Source organism: Capricornis sumatraensis, chromosome 4 (assembly GCF_032405125.1).
Source record: "Capricornis sumatraensis isolate serow.1 chromosome 4, serow.2, whole genome shotgun sequence".
In the NCBI taxonomy this organism is placed as follows: Eukaryota; Metazoa; Chordata; class Mammalia; order Artiodactyla; family Bovidae; genus Capricornis; species Capricornis sumatraensis.
Genome location: NC_091072.1, coordinates 87,567,338 through 87,591,538, shown reverse-complemented (window position 1 = coordinate 87,591,538; position 24,201 = coordinate 87,567,338). Strand labels below are relative to the sequence as shown.

The 24,201-nt window shown below is 42.7% G+C and overlaps 1 protein-coding gene across 1 annotated transcript in view; it reads right to left on the bottom strand.

Annotated features, from left to right (window-relative positions):
• The window catches only part of PTPRB (protein tyrosine phosphatase receptor type B), a 123,045-nt gene that overhangs the window by 8,728 nt on the left and 90,116 nt on the right, over window positions 1-24,201 (bottom strand). The window contains exons 21-32 of the mRNA XM_068969825.1: window positions 23,483-23,726; window positions 18,158-18,264; window positions 14,025-14,124; window positions 12,859-12,942; window positions 12,741-12,758; window positions 12,539-12,620; window positions 11,846-11,936; window positions 11,042-11,118; window positions 8,649-8,783; window positions 7,288-7,410; window positions 6,718-6,881; window positions 4,940-5,075 (exon numbers count right to left, since the gene is read on the bottom strand). Coding sequence (XP_068825926.1) covers window positions 4,940-5,075; window positions 6,718-6,881; window positions 7,288-7,410; window positions 8,649-8,783; window positions 11,042-11,118; window positions 11,846-11,936; window positions 12,539-12,620; window positions 12,741-12,758; window positions 12,859-12,942; window positions 14,025-14,124; window positions 18,158-18,264; window positions 23,483-23,726 — 1,361 coding nt within the window. The remainder of the gene's footprint in view (window positions 1-4,939; window positions 5,076-6,717; window positions 6,882-7,287; window positions 7,411-8,648; window positions 8,784-11,041; window positions 11,119-11,845; window positions 11,937-12,538; window positions 12,621-12,740; window positions 12,759-12,858; window positions 12,943-14,024; window positions 14,125-18,157; window positions 18,265-23,482; window positions 23,727-24,201) is intronic.

Genomic DNA, 24,201 nt, shown 5'->3' with positions numbered 1-24,201 from the left:
TCTGGTATCATCATTAGATTAGAACATTTCAGAGAAACAAACCAATCATAAGTGACGTCTGTGCTAATATTAATAATGATCCTCTGCAATCCTGCTCACAAACTCAGCTTACTTGTTATGAGTATCTTATGATCTTGAAAATTCGAGAAGGGTACTCTCCTGAAAACGGTTGTTTGTACAGGCAGTCATTTTCCTCATCTTGAAAACTACCACATTAGAGACTGACACTTCCCTCATTCCTCCCATCCAAAGCATAAATCTCATTTTCAGTTCCAGTTGGATATTAAATGAGTTTGGGACCTTGGAGTTTGACTGTGAATGAGTTCTCGTATGCTATGCCTTATTAATAAGTTCTTCAACAATGATCTACTCTGGGCTGTGAAACCAGTTAATATTCATTACTTTGCCTTGTCTTAAATATAAATTCTTCTTTTCCCAACACAACACCCCTTTGAGAATGATTACTTCTAAAACCTTTCAGTTTGTTAATGTGCTCCCCACTTTATTCTTAATAAAAAGTAGACAAAGTCTAATGTATGAATTTCACATCATAAAAGCTCATTTTTTCTCTCTGTCCAGCAAGCTGGTGAAGGCTTAATTCCATTCAATTTCACCATTATCTGTAGTATGAGATAATATTTATAGGATTGTACTTAGAGCCTTTCATGGTCTCTGAGTGCACAGTTTAGCAGAGGGGCAGGTATGTGAACAAGTAAGGTGATAAACATAAGACAGAATTGTATATAAGGCTTCATACATGAGAAGAAGCCATCAGGTTCACTTTTGGAGGAGGAAAATATAGAGCTAGAGAGAAAAGGTGACATTTGTTAAGAATTTGAGCAAAGAAATAGGACATTCCAAATGATATAAATTACACAAAAGTGTACATATATTCTGGAAACTGTGAGCAGTCTAGTGTAGTTAAAAGGTAGGGTGCATAAGTCATGGGAAACTCCCAGGAGAATCCCCCAAATGTGCACTGAGTCCCACAACATTCCACCGTTTCCTCCTCATGGGAAGCAGATGACATTGACAGATGGTGACTATCAGCTCTTTTTCTTTAACAAGAGCATTTGAGTGTCTCTCTCAGAATCAGGCAGGAAACATGCCCCCAAGTTAGGCTAAAAGGAGGAGGGTCACACTCACAAATCCCTTGTCTAATGTCTTTTATTTAGAGGCCTTTGCTCTTTAATATACTGATCAAAACTTGCGAAGCCCCACACCCCTTTGTCTCTCAAATAAAGCAGAATAAAGCTGATGCTGACTCTCTCTGTGGACCCAGAAAAGAAATACAAGGGATGTCAGAATGTCCTTTTTCTTTGGCTGAAATCATCACCCACAGGGGCTCAGCTGTGGCTTGCACCCCTCTGCCCTCACTCTCATATCCAAGTGAGTGGTATTGGGTCTGAGTGTCTGAGACTGTAGAAGGAGCCCACCTTCAGCAGAGCCTTAAAGCAAGACAGATAATGTCTGGATATTTTTTGGGATTTTGTTTGCTAGAGAAAAAAGGAAAGAGAAAATTTCTATCTTATTGAAATCTTTATTCAACATGATCAAAAGAATCACTGTTTCTGGACCAGAGAAGGAAAACTTCCTTAATTTTTATCTTAAAAGAGTGGGGGTGGGTGTTATTATGACATGAAACTGGGGAAGTAAGTTGGAGCCAGGTTCTAAAGAACTTGAAAATCATTTTAAAGCAGTGAAGAGTTTTCCACAATTTTTATGCAGGGGGCTGACACAGTGACAGAGCGCTTTGTTGGTGGCAGTGGTGATAAAGAGCTGTTAGAGCAGAAGCTGGGGGCAGGAGACCCATGAGCAGGCTACTGTGAAGGCTCACTGGGAGGTGATAAAGGGCCAGGCAAGGGCAGAGAGTCTAGAACAAGGAGGAAGATGCTGAGTAGAATGGACAGGGCTTAACGATTGCTCAAATGTGTCTGTGGGAACAGTCAGATCCCCAGCCTGGGCAAACAAGTGAAGGTCAAGATGAATGGCAACACCATCACCTAAAACTAACAGAAGAAACAGCAGAAGTGCTTCTCTTGTTTGTTTTTCAAAAAAAAAATGACTATAAGACTTCCTGGTGGAACTGTCCGTGAAGCAGGTACTTGGGTGAACGCTGGGGTAGGAGAATGAGATCTGGGAGATCTGAGCAGGTATGTGGTTCCCGAAGCCATGGAAATGGAAGAAATATGAAGAATGAAGATGGGGAGAAACAAGAGTAGTGCCTTGAGTAGAGACTCTTGGGAACTTGAACACTGAAAAGGCAGGCTGAAGAATAAGAACCTCAGAATCCCCAGAGAGGCTAGGAGGAGGAAGGGGAAAGGATAGGTGAAAGAGGAGTTATGTCCAAGGAGGAAGAGGGAGAGCTTTGGTACATTATGTTGCCCCTGCCCTGGATGTCAGCCAGTGATACTTATAGTAGGGTGGGGTTGCCTGTTCTTTGCCGAAATGCATCTCCAGAGTTCTGGGCAGGCGTACAGAAGTGATACATGGCCCAAGAAGCCTCTAAAAATAGCTATGGTAGCCTGAGTCCCCTCCCCCAACGCCTCAAGATTATTTATAATATGATGATCTCCTCCTCTCCAAATCACAATTAAGTATGGCTTGAGTTTGTGAAAATGAAAACAAATTTGTAATGGAACATTGATGCCTTGACTTTTTGGCAACATGATTGTAGGATATTTGTTCATTTAATAGATTTTAAAAGAATATTGAGGCTAGAGCAAAGGAAACAAGTTCCTACCCTCTAGGAATTTGTAGCCTTGTACAGAAAGTTGAAGGAAAACAATTATTATATAATGTGATGTAATTCTACAACACTTAATGAAAGAATAGAACTAGACAGTGGTCATCAGTGGCTGCCCAAACCATTAAGAGAAAGGCTGATTGGAAATGTTATAGTGGATGGTCATTGTCAGTTTCATCAGTACAGGGAAGAGACACAAACAGGAAGTGCCTCCTGATGTGATGAACAGGAAGTACGCAGGACCACCCATGAAGCATGTGATGGTAAAAAGGATCTGAGACTTAATTAAGCCTCTAGATCCAATGAACTGCTGACAAAAATTATGAAAAATAGAGGATTATATCACCTTACATTATGAAAAATAGAATACATTATGAAAAAGCAGTCAGCCAGATTTAGAATGTAGGAAAATCTATGGAACAAATGAACTGATTTCTTTAACAAATAAATGGCACAGGAAACAAATCAGAGGGAAGGTTATTATAGATTAAAAGAAATTTAGAAGAGGCTTCAACTAAATGCAATGTATGGACTTTGTATTCTAATGCAAACCAAGTGTAAAAAGCAATTTTTGAGATAAATTGGGATATTTAAACATTGACTAGATATTGGATGATATTAAGGGATTATGATTAAAACTGTCAGGCATGATAATGGTATTGTGGTCATGATTTTTGAATAAGTCCTTAACTTAAAATATATATATAACTGTAAAACATATATGGAATAAAACATACATTATTAATAATATATAATATTAAATATGTATGTTTTAAGATACACAGTATTTAAGGAAGAAATGATGTGATAAGTAGGATTTCCTTTAAAACAGTGCAGTAAGTCATGGGGTAGGGGAACAGTGTGTGTGGGCTATGAATGGAAAAAGGACAAAGAATACTGATGACTGCAGAAACTGGGGTTTGGGTATGGAAATTCATTATACTATTTTCCTTACTTTCATGTATTTTTTTTAAAAATAATAAAATATTTAAAATGTAGTGCAATAATTGTTATAATGAAAGGACAGTGGGGATAGAAGATCCTGGGTGTGGGCACTGCCCATAGGAGGCAATGATGACAGTGTTCTCCCAAATGTGTTACATAATATGAGGGTCTGCAGGATATGAATATGTTCTGCACAAGAAGAGCATGTGGGGGTCAAAGTGGTTTTAGGAACAGTGGGCTCAACAAAGCTCAAGGGGAACCTTTGCTATGGGACATCTCCATTCTGTGGAGCGGGGCCACCTGCAGCTTTCATGCGTCCCATGACTCTGCCAGGGCAGAGTAGCACACAGAACTTTTCACCTTTTTGAGCACAGGCATTTTTTTAAAAGTAGAAGATTTTGCACAGTTACTTAGGAAACAGGAGGGCAGGAGAACTTGGACCTGGTAAGGCAATGATGCAGGGAGGGAGGTTTGTTCTGTGCGGGGACACAGATTTGACTCTCAGGCTGCAGGCCAGGGCACTTGGGAATTAGGACTTGGGACTTGGGATTCTCTAGAACAGGCTTTAAGTCCCTGCTCAGCTACTTCATAGCTGTGCAAAGTCCTTTAGCCTCTGAACTTATCCTCTATTCTGGAAATGGAAAATAATTCTCTCTTATCTATGTTTTTGTGTGTGTGTGTGTGAAAATCTAATGGGATGACATGTTTAGAAATACCTTGTAAATGTCAAAGGACTATATAAATGGAAGCATTTATCCTCTACAATTAATGTCAAAGAACTCTATAAATACACGCATTTATCCTCCACAATTACTGTATACTCTTTAGTGTCTCCAGAGATGCGGGTGCAGCTGGGGTGGGCTGGAAGAGAGAAGAGATTAGAATCTGCTTCCTTTTTACTAATTGAAGTTTTTGGGCTCAACCACCAGCCTATCTTGAAATGATCTTGAAGATGAACTAGCTGGTTTTCCCCCCATGTTCATATATTGATTTTTTTTTTTAATTCATCTTTCTTCCTACCCACCTAAAGAAGATGGACAACTAGTTCAGTAAAGGTAAGAATACACATCATCGTCAAGGTCACTGAAATTTCTTTTAAAATAGAAAGTCTTAGAAAACATTGATATTCAATTCTCTTTCTCCTCTTGATGAGTCATAGTTCTTTCCCTTTATCAGATTAAAGCCCTGAACATTTGGGGGCGGAGGGAGACAGACAGGGTGATCTGTGTCCTTCAGCTGAACTCTTACCTCGGTCTGGACCATGTGAACCCTGTGAAGTCTTAGGTCATGCACAGCTCCATAAATGTCCACAGAATCTTTGGAGTCTAATTGCTGGAGGATTCGATCCAATGCAATAAAGGTTCCAGTCCTACCCACACCAGCACTAGAAAAGAGAGTGAAGAAAGACCACCTTTTTCATTAAACTGGACTTTCTGGACTGCGTCCAGTGACTCTAGCACAATCTTTCCTTTCCCTTCCCTTCCAAGTTAGAGAATATAGGATACTTCTTTCTCTCAATGTGCTCTCTCAAAGAAGTAAAACCCAGGGTTCTGAACTTCCATCCTTTCCTCCCTTCTTCCTCCACCTCTCCATTCCAGCCAGGGTAAGGATTTGCTGTGTATCATTTTCAAGCATGCTTCCATACTCTTCCTACATTCATGTAAATCTATACACAATATACTCATTTGATGTGTTTCCAAAATTTACTAAAATGGTACTAAACAAGTTTTATGTATTCTTATGTCAACTTTTCTACTCAATATTGTTTTTGAGATTTGTCTACATTTGTTACATGTAGACATAATTTCTTTTACAGAGGTCAGAAACCACCGTTCCCTACTGATAGACAATGAGATTGTTTTTAGTTTTTCTCTATTACAAATTGTATTGCAGTGAGCATCGTCGTGCACACGTGTGGAATTTCTCAAGGGTTGATATCTAGAAGCAGAACTGCTGGGTTATAGTGTACGAACACCTTCAGCTTCACCAGGAATTGTCAAATTGTTCCCTAAAGTGATGGCATAACCTGGGGGGTTTTGATGCATTTATTTATAAGATAAAGAAAAACAGGTTTTCGGTGTTACTGGGTGAAAATGCCTGCCATTTTCAGAAGGCAGGAAACTCTTGAAAGTCTCACATTCCTATAAACAGCATCATGGTTCCGATGATGTATAAAAGCAGGGCTCCTAGGGTGCTGGGCAGATTGAGAGAAAACAACTGCGCGTGACATTTCTCTTACTGTAGCAATTCCCTGCTCTTTGTTGATTAGTGCCGTTCAGTTCGGGCTGTCCAAGTGTTTCTGCAAACATTAATTAGCTAAACACTAGGCTCGCCAGGGAGAAAGAGAGTGAGAGACTGCTTGTTAGGTTGATTTTATGGTTGTACAGGCTGAAGCAAAGAGAAGTCAAGAGAGTTGGGAACACATGTACACCCGTGGTGGATTCATGTCAATGTACGGCAAAACCAATACAGTATTGTAAAGTAAAATAAAGTAAAAAAAAAAAAAAAAAAAAAAAAGAAGTCAAGAGAGAACAGAAATTTAAGAGTGAAATTGGATTGCCACAGATGCAGTGCTATTCCATGGGAAGGTGAGAGCCGTGATCTTAAAGGCTGGTTATGGTTTATACAGGTGGAGGAGAGAGAGGGGGCCACTCCAAGGAGAAAGAATGGCAGGAGGCAGGGAGGACCATGAGCAGTCTCCACCCCAGCTAAAGGGGGAGATGAGTTTCTGGGAACTTGGATTGAGGGGGTGAGATGGGGCCCAATGATGAGGGACCTGGAAGTCACGTAAGGGCTTTGCATTGGATACAGTAGGAAACAAAGCAAGAGGGAGAGAAGGATGGAGAGCCAGAGAGAAAAATGGGAGGTGAAGAGACGGCAAAGGAGTGAGGCTGGGGATCCATGGGTGGAAGAGGGCGTAGGAATACCTGCTGGGCCCAGGCAGCCTGGTTGGGCACACAGGCCCTCCCCCCTCCCCACGCCTAGACAGCCGGCTGCCGTACTGCCGGCCCGGGCTGGAAGAGTACCTGCAGTGCACCACGGTGGGCCCGGCCCCGGGGCTCCTGTCGATGTAGTCCCTGACAGTTCTCACAAACTGGATGAGGGACTGGGTGCTCTCCGGGACACCGTGGTCTGGCCATACCGTGTAGTGGAAGTGGCGGATGAGTCTGTGTGCGTCCAACTGTTCCTCCTGGAAGAGCAGAGTGGTAAGAAGGGGAACGGCTCAGGGCAAACCTTCAAACCTGACAACCGTGCCCAGGCAGGGATTCCTAGGAGCCAAACTACAGGAGAGGAAACCAGCAGAAATGGGATTCACAGGTCTTCTTCACCTTCCTCTGCGGCGCTAGTGGTAAAGAACCCACCTGCCAGTGCAGGAGGCAGAAGAGACGTGGGTTCGATCCCTGGGACGGGAAAATCTCCTGGAAGAGGACATGGCAACCCACTCCAGTGTTCTTGCCTGGAGAATACCCGTGGACAGAGGAGCCTGGAGGGCTACAGTCCATGGGGTCACAGAGTCGGACACAACTGAAGCGACTTTAGCACATACTTCATCTTCCCAGCTTTGTTAGTCAATGAAGTCAAACGAACAAACATACGCTGCATATCCGAAATTCCCGGATGGTCCACTCAGGCAGCACGGATTCCGACAGCATCTGCAGAATGAGGTCCCCATAGTAGAGGGAATCTTGGTCCGCTGGCCAATAATGGTCACACTTTACCTAGAGGAAGACAGGCAGAAAAAAAAAAAAGTGAATCTGGAAACGCGCTTCTACCATGAACCTGAACTTTCCCTCCTGGAAATGTCTTCCTGAGTTGGAATCCAGGGTCAGCTGCTAAAGCAATTTGACCATCTGCTTTGCCTTAACCTGCTCATGGGCAGGGCTGAAGCCGGGCTGCTGCTCCCAGTGAGGGAGAGACATCGTCAAGGGGCAAATCCCCCACCTTTAGATTCATTTCCCTTTCAGGTTCATGTTCTGGGGCTTCAGTTTTTGTGAATTTTCTCAGCCTTTCAATTTCATGGACACATAAACCGTGTCTTACAATTTCTTGTGCTCTTTTACTGTTTGTTTTTGCTTTGTTTTGTTTTCTGAAGAAAGATCTAGCTGGGAAGATGAAGGCACTGTCTCCCTCACCCTTTTTTGTCCATGTTTTTCTGTTGTTCCAACCTGGATCCAATGCCATGGTTCAGGTGATCTTTGAAAAGTCAGAACATTTAGCTAAAATCACATTCACAGGTGAAGACAGGAGAAAGAGTATTGTGAACATATATAATTGTTAAGTACAGACACTGGGCAATTCATGTAATCTTTCTTTTTAACCATCAACATAACCATATAAATCATTTAATCAGATAACTATTTTACTTTGTGTCTGCAGACACAGCCTAAAATTCACTACTCCTTACTTCCTGAAATTAGGGGTAGAGCCAGTGACTCTGCCAACATACCTCTTCTCCCCATACAACAGAGGATGGTGCTGGCAAGAGGCCAGGTAATCCTTCTGCATCCTGGACACTTCTGATAATCCCACTTGTTCAGTGGAAACATCTTTGACTGAAACTTCGGATCCAGCATCTGAATGCAGCATCACCTGAGTTTACTACAGAGCTTTTTATAACTGTGTGGCTTTAATTCACTAACAGTGTTCTTGTATGATCCCTACTTGGTTTTCATGGGGTTTCTTTTAAGATTTTTTTTTTTTTTGATGAGGACCATTTTTAAAGTCTTTAATGAATTTGTTACAATATTGCTTCTGTTGTATGTTTTGGGGTTTTGGCTGCTTGGTATGTGGGAATTTAGCTTTCTGACCAGAGATTTTCCTACACTGGAAGGCGTGGTCTTAACCACTGGACAGCCAGGAAAGTCCCTACGGGGTTTCATTTCTATGGGGCGGGGAGTCAAACTCCATCCAAGGGGTGGGAAGCAAGGTTAGTATGACAGGAAGACCGTGTACTCACTCGGCCCTTCTCCACACACTGAGTCACCATGACGATGTTGTGAACATTCTGTTCCCACGCCATTTTCCAGAAGTCATCCTTGGTGCCAGGAAGAGGTCCCTGAGTTGCGATGTATTCTCTCCTGAAGTTGTTGCCCTGCAATGAATTTACAATGTGGGGACTCACAAACAATGGGCCTCTTCAGAACTCTAAACAAAGGGGTTAGTTCTGTAGATTAGGTGAGATGTAAGTCTTTGCCAGGTCCCTGATTTGAAAAAGAGATACTAACGCGTGGCAAGGCTTGAGAGCAGGAAGGACAAAGGCCGGAACACTGACCTATTGTGAAGAGCCAAGGTCTTTTTTTATTAGGTTGGGTTTATTCTTAAAGGCAATGGAGGACTTGGGCCATCATTTAGAAAATACTTCACCCTCAGTTATGTGTGTGTATACACAATGTGGATTGTCTGAGGAACTGACGTTGATGAGGCTCTTGCCCTATTTAACAAAGAAGAGTTCTACTCATTTTGGATACTTGGCTTTGGGATGTTGGTAAGAGATAAAATGCGAAGGAAACTGAAGGGAAGAGAACCCACTGTTTGTTGAGCATCTACCCTATCACAAGCTCTGGTGGTGGTTTAGTCGCTAAGTTGTGTCTGACTCTTTGTGATCCCATGGACTATAGCTTGCCAGGCTCCTCTATCCATGGGATTCCCCAGGCAAGAATACTAGAATGAATTGCCATTTCCTTCTCCGGAGAATCTTCCCAACACAGGAATCGAACCCAGGTCTCCTGCCTTGCAGGCAGATTACCAACTGAGCTACAAGGGAAACCCATGACAAGCTGTGGGTCAGGATTTTCACAGATCTTACTGAATCGCAACCACAGCTCTATGAGCTAGGATATTTTCGCCCACATATCCTGCATTCTAGCAACACTACGGTATTACTTGCAGATCCCAGCTGAAGCTCTTTCTCCTCTTGGCATTCCCCTGGGCCTCTGCTCTGTCACCTCTGCTACCCCCACCCCAACCCCGCCTACCCAAACACAGCCTCTCTTCTGGCGAATCCTTATTTATCCTCCAAGTCTCAGCATGTTGCCTGCTCTACTGAACTTTCCTTTATCTTCATCTCTGCTGGAGGATGTTTTCCCAGAAGCTCCTGTGGCAACCTCTAGCTTCTTGCTACTCAGAGAGGGATCCTCAGACCAGCAGCAGGGGATCATCAGGCAGCTTGTTAGAGATTCAGAATGCCAGGTTCCACCCCAGTCCTGCTGAATCAGAAGCTGCATTTTTTTTTCTTCTGGCATGTGGGAACTTAGTTCCCCAACCAGAGATCAAACCCACTCCTCCTGCCATGGAATGCAGAGTCTTAACCACTGGGCTGCCAGAGAAGCCCCAGTCAGAAGCTGCATTTTAACAAGACCTGCAAATGATGTGGGTGTGCGTTAATGTTGGTGAAGAACCGCTCTATCCCATCAAGGGCATCGCCTGGTCATTTTCTGATGTTCCAACTCTGCTGAGAGTTCCCTGGGGTCAGGACTCCATCAGACCCTGTCTCTGTACACAGCACAATGTCCAACTTACAGTTAGCACTTCATTATATAGTGCTTAGGGCTTCCCGGGCGGCTCAGCAGTGAAGAATCCACCTGCAATGCAGGAGTCACAAGAAGCCACGGCAACCCATTCCAGTACTCTTGCCTGGAGAATCCCATGGACAGAGGAGCCTGATGAGCTACAGCGCATAGGGTCACAGAGAATCTGACATGAGTGAAGCGACTTAGCATCCACACATACAGTGTTTATGGAGTGAATGGAGGATTATTTAAGGTAAATATTATTCTTATATTTTTTGGAAAAGGAAATGAAGGTCCAAAGGGTTGACAAAACTCGCCGAAGATCCTAGAGTCAGCAAGGGGCAGAGATGGGATTCAAATGGGATCTACCTAACCTGAAGCTTTTTCCGCTGGAGGTGCTGTAGGAAGCTGGTGAATTGCTAGCCAGAATCTGAGCCCAGAGGTGTGACACAGCCTTTGAGTTGTGTCTGTGGTTTTTAGAAATCCAAATAACTTTGAATTAGCTTCCCTAGCTAGGCCGCCTCAGCTGTGGAGCTTCAGCTTCCTTAGGGGAGCTCTAATCTTGACGAAGGGCTGCAGAGAGGAAATGACCTTTGAAAATGCCTCCGGGGCCCATTATAATCCTATGTGACTATAGCCATTGGGAAAGCTGGGTCTTGGCAGCAATTGACTAGGACAGCCTGCATTTTATGGCAATCAGACATGGCCATTTGTTTTTTTCTTCTAAAACATCCATGCTTCCAGACCTGAGAACATTGGGAGTGTGTTGGAGGAGCGGTGTCTCCAGCATAACTGCCTGTCAAAGCCTCATCCCAGTTGCTATGGCCCCGGGTTCACTTACAGGGATGTAGCTGGCATTGATGTAGTCAGAGCACGGGTCATCATCCACGTTGGACAGCTTCACTCGAGAGGAATCATCTGGAAGGAAGTTTATTGAGAAAGATCTATCAGTGAGCCATGGGGTGATTTTTCTGCCGTTTACAGATCGCTTCGCATTTGACGTGTGCTAGCTCTGACCCCCACCACAACCCCCCATGGGAGACAGTCTCAGCTCCATTTTGCAGGTGAAGCTCACACAGAGTTGCACAAGTGGCCCAGAAACATACAAGCAAATGAGCCAAATGCTCTTCTAAGCCCATCTGTGCTTCCCTCTGTAACACTAACAACATTTGCTTGATGGAGTGGCCAGCTTTTTTTTTTTTCCTTTTCATTGTTGTAACGAATACAATTCAGAAAAGCTACCTTCAATTGCTTCACCCAGTTGGGTAAGGATAATAAGAATAATATATGTAATATATATCGTTATATATGAAATAATTGCTAACTAGAGACTTTAAGTAAACCCAGGTTGACCCTTACTGTTAACCCTGTTATAGCTCTTAACCCTCCAAGGAGAAGCATCAGGACCATGTGATGAAATGTCAGCAGCGTAAGAGGTTTCTCTCTCACAGCCAGAATTTCAGCTGGCTGTTTCCCTCTGGAGAAAAGTACAGTAACGTCCAAGTCATTTGTTTTTAAAGACATTTAGAGCCTCAGATCTCCCATATCTAGCTATACCATGTTGCTTTAGCCCCATTTTTAATCACAGAAAAGGAAAGAAATGGCAAGAGGAAGGTGGTATTACAGATTTCAACACAAAACTTACAGGGCAATATATTGTTGTATCGATTTTTCCCTCTGTTCTCCGGCAAGAGTGCAATGTCACATGATTGATTTCGACCCACATCTTTTAAATCCTGTTAGGTCAAAAATAAGTTTGCATGTGTATAATGTAAAACAGAATATGGCAAACCGGACAGTCCTTGAGATACATAATAATATAACAATATGTTACACTAGCTGCATTTGTGGAATGTCTCCTATTCGACCAGGGGCATCGGCTGTCATCCCCACAACAGCCCCAGAGGAGGTGGTCTCATCTCCATTTCACAGAGGAGGCTCAGACAGGATAATTCACTTGCCCCGGGTCACACAGATTGCAAAGCTGGGAACTGAATCCAAAGCCTGGGCACTTTTCACCCAACCACATTATCTCCTAAGCAAGCAAAAGGCCAGGTTAAATAACTGACAGCATCAGTTTGCATTTGAAGTCTGTTCATTCTTTCTTACCATCCGATCTGTGTAGCACTTGGCTGGTTATTCTGGAGATCAAACTGGCTTCTGAGACTGGGTGGTATATTGTGCAGGGAATGGATTCAGGCATAAAAGAACACTCAGTGAGACCCTAAGTGCCATTATAACTCCTGAGCCCAACTGGGATGTGATTCCACAGTGAAGGCTGAAAGGAAATTCTGCTAAGAACCAGGGATGCTAAAACATCATTGCATCTGAGTTGTACCTCGTATTCCTTGGATAGAAGATAGTTGGAGTCAGCCTGCAGCTTCATGAAGTGCCCTTCAAACTGATTTACTTTTATTGGGCTATGGTTAAAAACATAACAGAAAGAGAAGAAAATTACTGAAGAACAGGGAAAATGCCTTACCCAGCCCCAGTTATATTTCAAAAGCAGACAATAAAGTAATTAATGAGCTCTTTCTTACCAAGAAGTTTTCCTGTTACTGTGAAGAGAAGCCAGAAGTAGAAAGATCTTGTTAGCAAATTTTATGTAAGGCAATCAACTCCTCTTTCAATAAATAAAGTGAAGGAAAATGTGCTCACCCTTTCTGGCCCAAGTTCAAGTGGACTGACAGTGGTCGATCCCGACGAATGCTCAGACGGGCAGAGGGCCTTTCTCGACCATGGCTGAAACACAAGGGAGAGGACTGATATTTTGATTATGAAATAATTTAAACAGATTTCTCCGTCTATGGTAAGGCTGGGTTTGCTTAGTCGCTTAGTTGTGTCCAACTCTTTGCAACCCCATGGACTGTAGCCTGCCAGGCTCCTCTGTCCATGGAATTTTTCAGGCGAGAATACTGGAGTGGATTGCCATTCCCTTCTCCAGGGGATCTTTCCAACCCAGGGATTGAACCCAAGTCTCCTGCGTCTCCTGCCTTGCAAGTGGATTCTTTACCCGCTGAGCCATCAGGGGAGCCCAGATTTTTCCACTTAACGGTAAGGGTGTGCATGTTTGTACAAATATGGATTTTTCAGTACATGTATATTTTACACTCAGCCAACATCCCTTTGAGGGAGGGAACAGAGAGGAAGAACATAAAGAAACAGATTTTCCCCACTCAGAAACAGATCTTTGCAATAGCTGAAGATGTGTCTTCTGTTTTTGGCTACAGGTCATAATCACTTCCCACACTCTCAATAAAGCTTTCCTTTAAAAAAAAAAAAAGACACACACACAGTAAACTTAGATGCAAGACACGACTGCAAAAGAGAGGACAACGTGCCAAAGAGAAGAAATTCCCTAAGGAAAGAGGGCATGGCATTGGGGCCACACATGTTCAGTTCTTTTTGCTCCCTTCTTAGCTTAGCATGGCGGATAGGAACCACAAAACTGAGATGGCACCCATACTTTTCAGAATAGTTCAGAAAAGCATTTTGGAAACATTAATTCATAGACATCTCTGTCTTCACAAGGTGAACCACACACATACCCTTGCCCTCCCCCCGCCCTTGCCAAAGGAGCTATTTCGCATTCAAATGAAGATACAGATGGCCCCTCATTCCTTTGGTAAGGATAAGACTCAGCAATGGTATGCAAAAAAGTGAGTCATGGTTCTAGGGTTGGACTCCTGTTTTTCTTAAGAAACAAAGTGACTTAACCTGGAGAAATTAAATGATTTCTCCGTTCTTACTTTTCAGGCGAAAGAGCATTTTCAGTTGCATCTTTAAAATTGGGAACCCAATTACCAAGGGAACTTGGTACTCACCTGGCTTTCCGTCTGCAGATGAATAAGGCAACAACAGCGACAAGCATGCCAATTAAGAACAGACCAGCACTCACACCTTCAATAACTCCAAACAGAGGCTCTACAATGATCCAGAGGGCAACAAGAAACCCAGGTGGGAAAATTAGTGTTAAAAAACCAATAAAAGAGCTATGGGAACCCGTCTCCCTAGTGATGTTATTGTAGAAGAATTCAAATGATACCCACATTAAGGCATTTACGGTCATTTAGTCACTAAGCTGTGTCCAGCTCCTTTTGTGACCCCGTGGACTGTAAACCATCAGGCTCCTCTGTCCATGAGACTTCCCAGGCAAGAATACTGTAGTGGGTTGTCTCCATGGTCTCTTTCTGACCCAGGGATCAAACCCACGTCTCCTGCATAGTCAGATAGATTCTTTACCACTGAGCCACCAGGGAAGCCCAAGGCTTTTACTATCTAAAGCTTAGGAGTATACAGCTGAAAAGATGAAACATGAGCTACTACTATGTAATGGTGGGTTGGTCATTATACTTTTGAAATTAATGATGTTCAGCTTATAAATTAATTGGGATTTCATTTGTGCTTGTATGCACAGCTTGGGGCACTTAAGGTAAAGGCCAGGAGTTTGCCAACAAGGTTAAAATGCTATTTCATTTGTTACACAGCATCTGGGACATTAGCAAATCCAGTGAATTGCTCAATTATTTTAATGAAATTCCATGTTTATTAAATGATCTGATATTGTCACCAAGAGTTTATAAGAAGGTAGCCCATTTTAAAAAGTTTTTTGAAATGTAATTCACATTCCATACTTTTCACCAATTTAAATTGTACAATTCAATTATTTTACATTTGATTTTGTAACATTTTTATCACCCCCACTTTGCCAACAAAGGTCTGTCTAGTCAAAGCTATGGTTTTTCCAGTGGTCATGTATGGATGTGAGAGTTGGACTGTGATAAAAGCTGAGTGCCAGAGAATTGATGCTTTTGAACTGTGGTGTTGGAGAAGACTCTTGAGAGTCCCTTGGACTGCAAGGAGATCCAACCAGTCCATTCTGAAGGAGATCAGCCCTGGGTTTTCTTTGGAGGGAATGATGCTAAAGCTGAAACTCCAGTACTTTGGCCGCCTCATGCGAAGAGTTGACTCATTGGAAAAGACTCTGATGCTGGGAGGGATTGAGGGCAGGAGAAGAAGGGGACGACAGAGGCTGAGATGGCTGGATGGCATCACTGACTCGATGGACGTGAGTCTGAGTGAACTCCGGGAGTTGGTGATGGACAGAGGCCTGGCGTGCTGCGATTCATGGGGTCGCAAAGAGTCGGACACGACTGAGTGACTGAACTGAACTGAACTGAAAAGAAGCCCCATGCCCCTTAGCAGTCATTCTCCATTCCCTCTCTCTAGACCCTGGCAACCACTAACCTACTTTGTCTTCATAGATTTGCCTTTTCTGGACATTTCGTATAAACTGAGCAATAAACATGCTTTTTTGTAACTGGCTTCTTTCATTTAGCGTGTTTTCAAGGTTCACCCATGTTGTGGCATGTGTCAGTATTTCATTCGTTTTTCTGCTGCTGCTGCTGCTGCTGCTAAGTTGCTTCAGTCGTGTCCGACTCTGTGATACCCCACAGATGGCAGCCCACTAGGCTCCTCTGTCCCTGGGATTCTCTAGGCAACAATACTGGAGTGGGTTGCCATTTCCTTCTCCAATGCATGAAAGTGAAAAGTGATAGTGAAGTCGCACAGTCGTGCCCGACTCTTAGTGACCCCATGGACTGCAGCCTACCAGGCTCCTCCGTCCATGGGATTTTCCAGGCAAGAGTACTGGAGTGGGGTGCCATTGCCTTCTCCGTTTATGCTGAATAATATTCTATATTTTGTTTAGCTATTCAGCCACTGATGGACATTTGGGGTATTTCTATTTTTTTTGGTTATTTTAAATAACGCTGCTATGAATCTCCATATACAAGTTTTTGTTTTCATTTTTCATGGGTATATACTAAGGAGTGGAATTGCTGAGCAAGGTGTAACATTATGAGAAACTACAAAATGTTTTCCATAGAAACTACATCATTTTACATTCTACAAACGATTTATAAGGGTTCAGATTTCTTCATATCCTTGCTAACACTTGTTATTATCTTTTTGATGATAGCCATTCTAGTGGGTGTGAAGTGGTATATTATTGCAGTTATGATTATGTCTAATGATGAGCATCTTTCTGTGAGTTTATTGGACTTATGTGTATCTTTTTTGGCAAAATGTCTACTTGGAACCTTTGTCCATTTTTAAATTGTGTTGTTTGTCTTTTTATTATTGTTAAGTGTTCTATATATTCTGGATACTTGACCTTTATCAGATACAAGATTTGCTAATAGTTCCTCCTATTCTGTGGGTTATCTTGTTTCACTTTATGGTGTCCTTTGAAGCTCAAGAGTTTTTAATTTTAATTAGGTCCCATTTATCTGTTTTGTTGTTGTTGCTTATGCTTTTGGTGTCATAGCTAAGAAACCATTTCCTAACTCAAGGTCACAAAGACTTCCTCCTATGTTTTCTTTTAAAAGCGGGATCATTTTAGCTCTTACATTTAGGTCTATGGAGTAATTCATTTTTGAAGTGCATTTTAAGCACTCGGATTTGTTTATTCAATGTTGATTTTCAAGATTTAACAAATCAACATAATCATCTTTCTTTTAAAGTGGTTAATATTCTTTTTTTTGAATATCTGTTTACTATCTTTCTTTACTGGACTACGTACAATTTTTGTTGTATAACAATAATTTAAATAGCGAAGAATAATGTTTACAAATCCCATAGTTAACATTAACTTGTAAGCAAACACATCTAAATCCTCTTAACTGTGTTCTGATTCCTTTTTGGTCTGAAAAGTGGGAGATTATCCTATATTTGGCATAAATAGATGGGAGTGTTTGTGAGGCTGAGTCATCTTTTGTCATGCAGCATGAGAGACTGTTTTAGCTCTAAAGAAGAACTTCCTGAGACCAAGCACTGTGAAAGGCTGGGTACAGGGAAAGGCTGGACAGATAATGGTACCAAAGAACAATGTGCTAAAAAATAAATCTATTCTCAGCATGTTGGAACTATTCCAAATCAGTGCAGTGCAGAAGTTAAGAGGTCAGGCAGAAAGTGCTAGAACCCAGCTCTGCTATCTTGGGCAAGTTACATAAACTCTTGCTATCACAAATCCTCACCTTTAAAATGGGGGATGGTAATAATATCTACCACAAAAGGCCGTAGTGAGGATTAGATAAATTATTCTAAGCGCAATGCTTAAAACTGCAGCTCCACAGAGAGGACAAAGAGTCAATATTAGCTATTATTATATTCAGGGGCTTCCCTGGTGGCTACCTGGTAAAGAATCCACCTGCTAATGCAGGAGATACAGGTTCGGTTCCTGGGTCAGGAAGATCCCCTGGAGAAGGAAATGACAACCCAGTCTAGTATTCTTGTCTGGGAAATTCCATGGACAGATGAGCCTGGTGGGCTATTGTCCATGAGATCTCAAAAGAGTTGGATAAAACTTAGCAGCTAAAAAACAATGTTATTCAGGCTTTCCTTCTAATACAGTTTAGAAAAGTTTCTTTCAGAAATTTATGTAAAGCCAAGTTAACATTTTATTTTATCAGGTAAAAGCAACATATAATAAACAAAAGGAAAGAAGTTCCTTCTAGTCTTTTTTTTCCTATGCATTTCTAGGTATATATTTCATATCCACATTCCCATTTACAACTTGAAAGCTTTTTATACCTACTTCTGTTTTGGCCTGTGTCAGCTCTTGATCTGAATGTTCTTCATCCACTATTTTTTTAAAAATTCATTTTTAATAGATAAAAAAAATCTGGTACCTCTTTCTACCTTCTTAACAAGATAAATCTCCTTCAGTCCACTCTGCTACAGAAGTTGTACAATTTCTCTAATCTACATCAAATCATGATCATATACAGATTACATTCCAAGCAAAAATAAATGATCCTCCCACCATCAGCCAAGTCCCCCAATCTCTTCTGGGTTGGGAAGCAGGGAGTCTGAGGTCTAGCCTCTTACTAGAGGCTCTTGTAGGTGACGTGGTGGTTGGCAGACTATGTCAGATGGATGAAAAGGTTAGCCTTACCTGACTCAGTGGTGATGGGCAAAGAGAAAAATGTGTCTGAATAGAGTGGTTTTGTGAACTCCTTCAGGTCCTCATCAAATAGCTGGGTGAAAGCCCGAATGCTGATTCTGAAAAGAAAACCAATTTATTTAAGTACAAATTAGTGACTGACCACAGTAGGGCTGACTGGAGAATGTTTTCAAGGAGAAACAGGGTGGTCATCTGGTCGATATGCATGTAGGAGAGGGTATGAATTATGAAATCAGAAGGCCCTGGCATCATGCATTCATGCATCATTCATCAAATATTTATTGAGCCTCTACTGTGTGCCAGTGCCTGTCCAGGAGCTAGATATACTGCAAAGAATAAGTCCCTATCATCTCAAGGTTTACATTCTTGAATACAGAACTGAGCTTAGTAGGCTGAAGTCATAGGGCAGCGTGGGAACAAAAAGTCACTTTCTAACATCTAGAGTATGAGCTGCCACATAGGTAGTGAGCTCCCAGTCACTGAGGGGGTTTAAGCAGAGACTGGAGAACCAACTCTCAGGGGATCTGTAGGATAGCAGCCTCGCAACTAAGTTAAAGATTGGCTTGGGCAACCTCTTGAGCCCATTCTAACCTGAAGTTTCCCAGACTGTAGGTTTACTGAGAGTAACAGGATTGGTCTATAGGGGGAAAGTTTTTCTAGGGTTGATTTAAATCATATGAGAATGAATGAATGACTCTTTTTTTCCTTAAAAAAGAAATCTAGATTTGCTTAACCCATGAGTATCTGGGCACATCCTGTAATAATGCTGAAGCAGTACCAGCATTAGCCAGCTGGGATAAACTGTTCTGACCTTTTCCCCTCTCCTTCTAACTCATGCCCAGGTCTAAGTATAATCTCCTCAATATCATCAAGATTATATTGATCAACCACGTCTATAATTTCCACATCTAAAAGACACCTTCCAAGCCAAAAGTGGTACTTTCAGGGATAACAGACTATTGGTGGAGGTATTATGCAATGTCCCCAGAGAGTAACAAGCAGTCAACATGTACTACATGGAGGGGAAGGAGCTGGTGTGTGTTGATAGTGTAACAATGCTTTCGATGTTGAAGAGTCTCTCCAAAGAAAAGAGTTTCTTTTATTTGTATGGTGATTTGTTAAGTGTGAAGAACTTTTACAAACATGATTCTATCTGACCATCTCTAACCTTTCCAGTGGATTTGGAACCTGAAGCTTGGGGAGATTCCATTTCTCACTCAAGATTATAGAGAAAGCTGGTGAAAGATAACCAAACTCAGGATTTTCTGACTCCTAGTCCAGATCTCTTCCTCTTGGCTTAATTTTGGTTTAACAGCAGTGACTTCTGTTGGAGGGCTGTAAAAGGGCCTGGGCTGGGAAACAGGGAGTCTGAGGTCTAGTTCTCACTATCGCTGATTAGATGAATGGTTCCTAAAGTTCTTTATGATTCAGTTTTCTCATCTGTGAAAATAAAAGCACTGGGGGTGTAACAACCTTGACAGGTTCTGCTCTGGAATTCTAAGATTCAAAGGTGCAAATGCAAAACACAAAATGGGTCTAGATGAATCAGGGCCTTTAGGAACCCAGGAAGGAGATAATACAAGAGCTCACTGCATTTACTACAGCTCTTGCAGTTACTGTAGGCTTGGCTTAAAATTAGGCTATTAACCAGAACTCTGCCCTTAGAACCCTTCCAGTAATGGATGTCACAACCACATTCCCTAGCCCAGCACTTAGCACGCATCTGGAATCTTGCCCCATCCTATCTTCTCATTTTTGTCTTCCTTACTACCCCTCGATATGACCCTCACTTTGAAACTTGATTATTTGGGTTTGTTCTTCTCTAAACAATTTGTGTATTTCTGCCTCTGCACTATGACTGTTTCCTTGAATCTACTTTTGCCCCTATATCCACATTTTCAAACCCTTCCCTACTTTTCAGTAGCCAGCCAAAATGATACCTCCTTCAAGAAGACTTTTGGACCTTCAGAGCATTTATTTAACTACAGCCCTCTTAGGTCCTTCAACATTTCTGCTATATTTTATAGACAGGTCTTCTCTATATGCATATAAGATTATTTTAATGAAATGATATGTAATGGTAAGTTTTTCAACTTTAAATATGTCCAGAATCAGAGTTCTACAAAGCTATAGATCATGTGGTTCAATTTCCTTCTTTTGAGGAAAATGAGGTCAACAGAAGCAGATTATCTGATCGTGGTCACATTGCTATTCTATTTAGAATAGAAAACAAAGCCAGATCAGCACTTCCCCAACCTCGGTGCTGTTTCTTGCCCATCATGATGTACCCATTCTTTTCCCATATGGAACAACACTAATTATATACCCAGATAACAGGAACCCAACAATGAATGGGAAGACATTAAACATTTGTTGGTATAATAAACTTGCATATCAGTTAAACCTAGCATTTTCCATTTCTTGGCAATCCTGATTTTTATTTTTCCATGTTCCTTCCTGTCTACCTATTCTCTCTGGGAAAAAGATGCCTGATAGCACTGAGGGTCACTATGGTGATTATCATTGTGAGACAGGCATAATTCTGCCAGCACGGAGCCTGGGTTCAGCAGCTTCCACACAGGTGGCTACTCGGCATATGGTTCTCCATGCTCGTATCAGATATTATCTGCCTGGCATGCTTTTCACAGGAGTGAACTAAATACAGAGAGAGGAAAGCTGTATCCTGGAAAACACATTAATGCAGCAGGAGTTGATTAAGCTATAATCAGAATGTTTAACTTTCCATAGAACATCTTGGCTCATTCCCTTATTTGCTCATAAACATTTAATGGCATCTCTTTTGTGCCAGGTACTTCCCATATCGTTTTGTAACCAATATCATGTCTGTCTCCACAATTTAGTCTGTGAGCTTTTGCAGTCTTGTGAAGAAGGTGAAAGTGAAAGTGTTACTCACACAGTAGTGTTCAACTCTTTGCGACCCCATGACTGTAACCTGTTAGGTTCCTCTGTCCATGGGATTCTCCAGACAAGAATACTGGAGTGGGTTGCCATTCTCTTCTCCAGCGGATCTTCCCAACCCAGGAATCGAACCTAGGAATTTCCTGCATTGCAGGTGATTTCTTTACAGTCTGAGCCATCTGCCATTGCAGGAGATGCAAGAGATGTGCGTTCCATCCCTGGGTTGGGAATATTCCCTGGAGGATGGCATGGCAACCCACTCCAGGATTCTTGCTGGAGAAAATCCCAAGGACAGAGGAGCTTGGCGGGCTATAGCCCATGGGATCGCACAGAGTCGGACATGACTGAAGCGACTTAGAACGCAGACACAGAGACTGGGCGCGTTCAGTGGAGCTGAGGGCCCCACTGCCCAGGTGTGGGTTATCAGGGGTAGCTCAGGGCTAGTTGTGGGTTGAGCTGGCTTTTGAAGTGTATGAAGGAATTCATCAGTCAGACAAGAGAGTGGAAAGCTTCCCAAATAGAGTAAAAAGAATGTGTAAAGCCTCAGAGGTATAAGAGAGACACGTCCAATTTCAGGGAACTCTGAGGAGGGAGGAGTAGTAAATGGGTGGAGGGTATCAATACTTGGAGCAAATGGTGGGGGACAAAGCTGGTGGGCAGGTGGGAGCGAGAAAGCTGGGGCTTTGTGTGCCCTACTCTGGGATCTTCACTTGCTCCTAGAAGTGAATGGGAACGACTGAAGGACCTTAATCTGGAAGGGACATGACCAGGTTTGACCTGTCATCTATATGACTCCTCAGGATAGTCCTGTGACGTTTTGCAGATGAGAAAAGTGAGGATCAGGGAACTGAAATGCTGTTTACAAAGTGACACAGTTAAACAGTGGCCACACTGGAAGCTGAATGCAGGGGCTTTTCCTCAGACCTTGGCTGCTGTGATGGACAGGAAAGAGTGTGCTGGGTAACGGGGCCCTGGTCCATGCATGAACTCTCTCTAGCTTCTTATTCTCTTTCTTAAATGTGGTAATCACTCATCTTCTCTCCTCTCTCAAAAAGCAAACAAACAAAAACAGCTCAGCTTTCCAACTCACAAAGAGAAAAGAGCCTTTGGGAGAAATTTCCTCAAATTTTCCAGAGCCCAATTGACCGAGGGGCTGAGGTTTCTTGATTCTAATAAGAACTAAAGTATCCTGGCTTTCTGATCTCTTTTATATTTCTCCTTTGCTCTGAGATCTCGTCTCCTTCAGGTAGGCTCATACAGCTTCTTCTTGAAGCAAACATCGCTAGTGAGTTTGTGTGTGTTCACTCTGGAGGTGGGGGTGCAGTAGCACTTTTGTGGTGAGTCCTGGGTGGAGGTATCTATGCGGAATTACTGTCCAAAGGGAGCCATCTGTTTTAGGCAAGATGTTGGCTTGACCGTGCTGATGCAAGGGAGGGGTGAAGAATGTTCTCGGGTATGATGCCATGTCACTGTCTCCTTTCAGAGCTGGCAGAAAGGTTTCTGCTGAATTCAGGGGTAATACTCAAAACGTGTAAGGGTTAATTAGACCTGGACCCTGACCAACCAGAATGGACACTGGCCCATAGAGAACCTGATTGGCTGCCATCTGGCTGGACATCAGGTCTGCCAACACCTAACGGAAGGCACATCGTCTGCAAAAGCAGTAATCCTGGATTCCTGCAGTCTTGTTTCCAAGATGGCAGCCTACGTTCCCTATCTCTTGGGGACTCAGGTTTAGGATGCTGTGTATACTTATTCTGCTTTCCGGGAACACGGTGTACATGAAGGGTACGGCTAGTTCCTACAGCTGGAAGGGCCTGTTGGCTGTAGGAGTATTCCCTGAGGCCAAACCAATTAGCTGCTCCTTTTTATCTGCCATCTTACTGGGAGGAGAGGGTGCTTCCATTCATTAAGGGGCCTTTCCCTTCAACAGTTCTGTCTGGACCAAAAAGAACATTCATCTTGTTATGCCTTAGCAGACAAATAAATAAGTGTAATTCCAGTCCTCACTAAAAGTGGGGAAAAAAAAAATCTCATATTTCTTGAGTCTCCCTAAACTTAATCTTTATACATGGACATTTTCACAGGTGTTAACATGGTAAATAAATCACCTGATTCATCCTAGAGAAGTTTTAGGAGAAAGAACAACCTATTAAAAACCTTCAATTCTTCATATAATGAACTGGAGCTTTTGTACAAGGCCAAAGGCCCTCTTTACCCATTCCCTGTGAATGGAGGCAGGAATACAACCTTTATAAATTAGCCAGTAAAATGCAGAGCACTCTGGTAATGTAGGTCATTAATCTACAGGAACTCATGGGCATCAGACGCCCCGACAGCTGAGCGCCCAGTGATGGAGCACATCCCTCCTGGTGAAATGATGGTAATACATCTAACCTGTAGGCCGTGCGTGGCTTCAGTGGCCCGTCACAAAATTTTTGCTGATTGGGATCACATTTTCCACCCAGGCTCTCCATCTCTGCTCCAAGCTTAATGTTGAAACTCTTAGAGTTGCTGTCAGGACTTTCGGCACATTTGCTGGCAAAGTAATCGGTCTGATACACCCGAATGGAGGCGTTGTGCCTGTATTCCAGGTAGGAGGGCAGGGGGTGCTGTGGCTCTGGCTTCAGCTCGTCATTGCCTGGAGGAAGAACACTCACAGTGAGGGACTGACTTTCTTGTGACTTCAGGGATTTCTAACTAGGTTTCTGAGGTTACCTTCCCCACCCACTATATCCCTAGTCATCTCTGGAGTGCAGACTTTGTGATACCGAAGGGTGCTGTGAAATTTTCCCAATGAAATTAATCTAATTCACTTTTTCTAAAATAAATAAAAAATTAAACAAAAATAGTGTATATACGACATTTTATATATGCATATGCCAAACACAGGGGCTTCCTGGATGGCTCAGTGGTAAAGAATATGACTGCAGTGCAGGAGACACAGGTTCAATTCCTGGGTCAGGAAGACCCCCTGAAGGAGGAAGTGGCAACCCACTCCACTGTTCTTGCCTGGAGAATCCCATGGACAGAGGAGCCTGGCGGGCTACAGTCCATGGGGTCACAAAAGAGTCAGACACGACTGAGCAACTGAACAGCAGCAGCAGCGGGAGCTA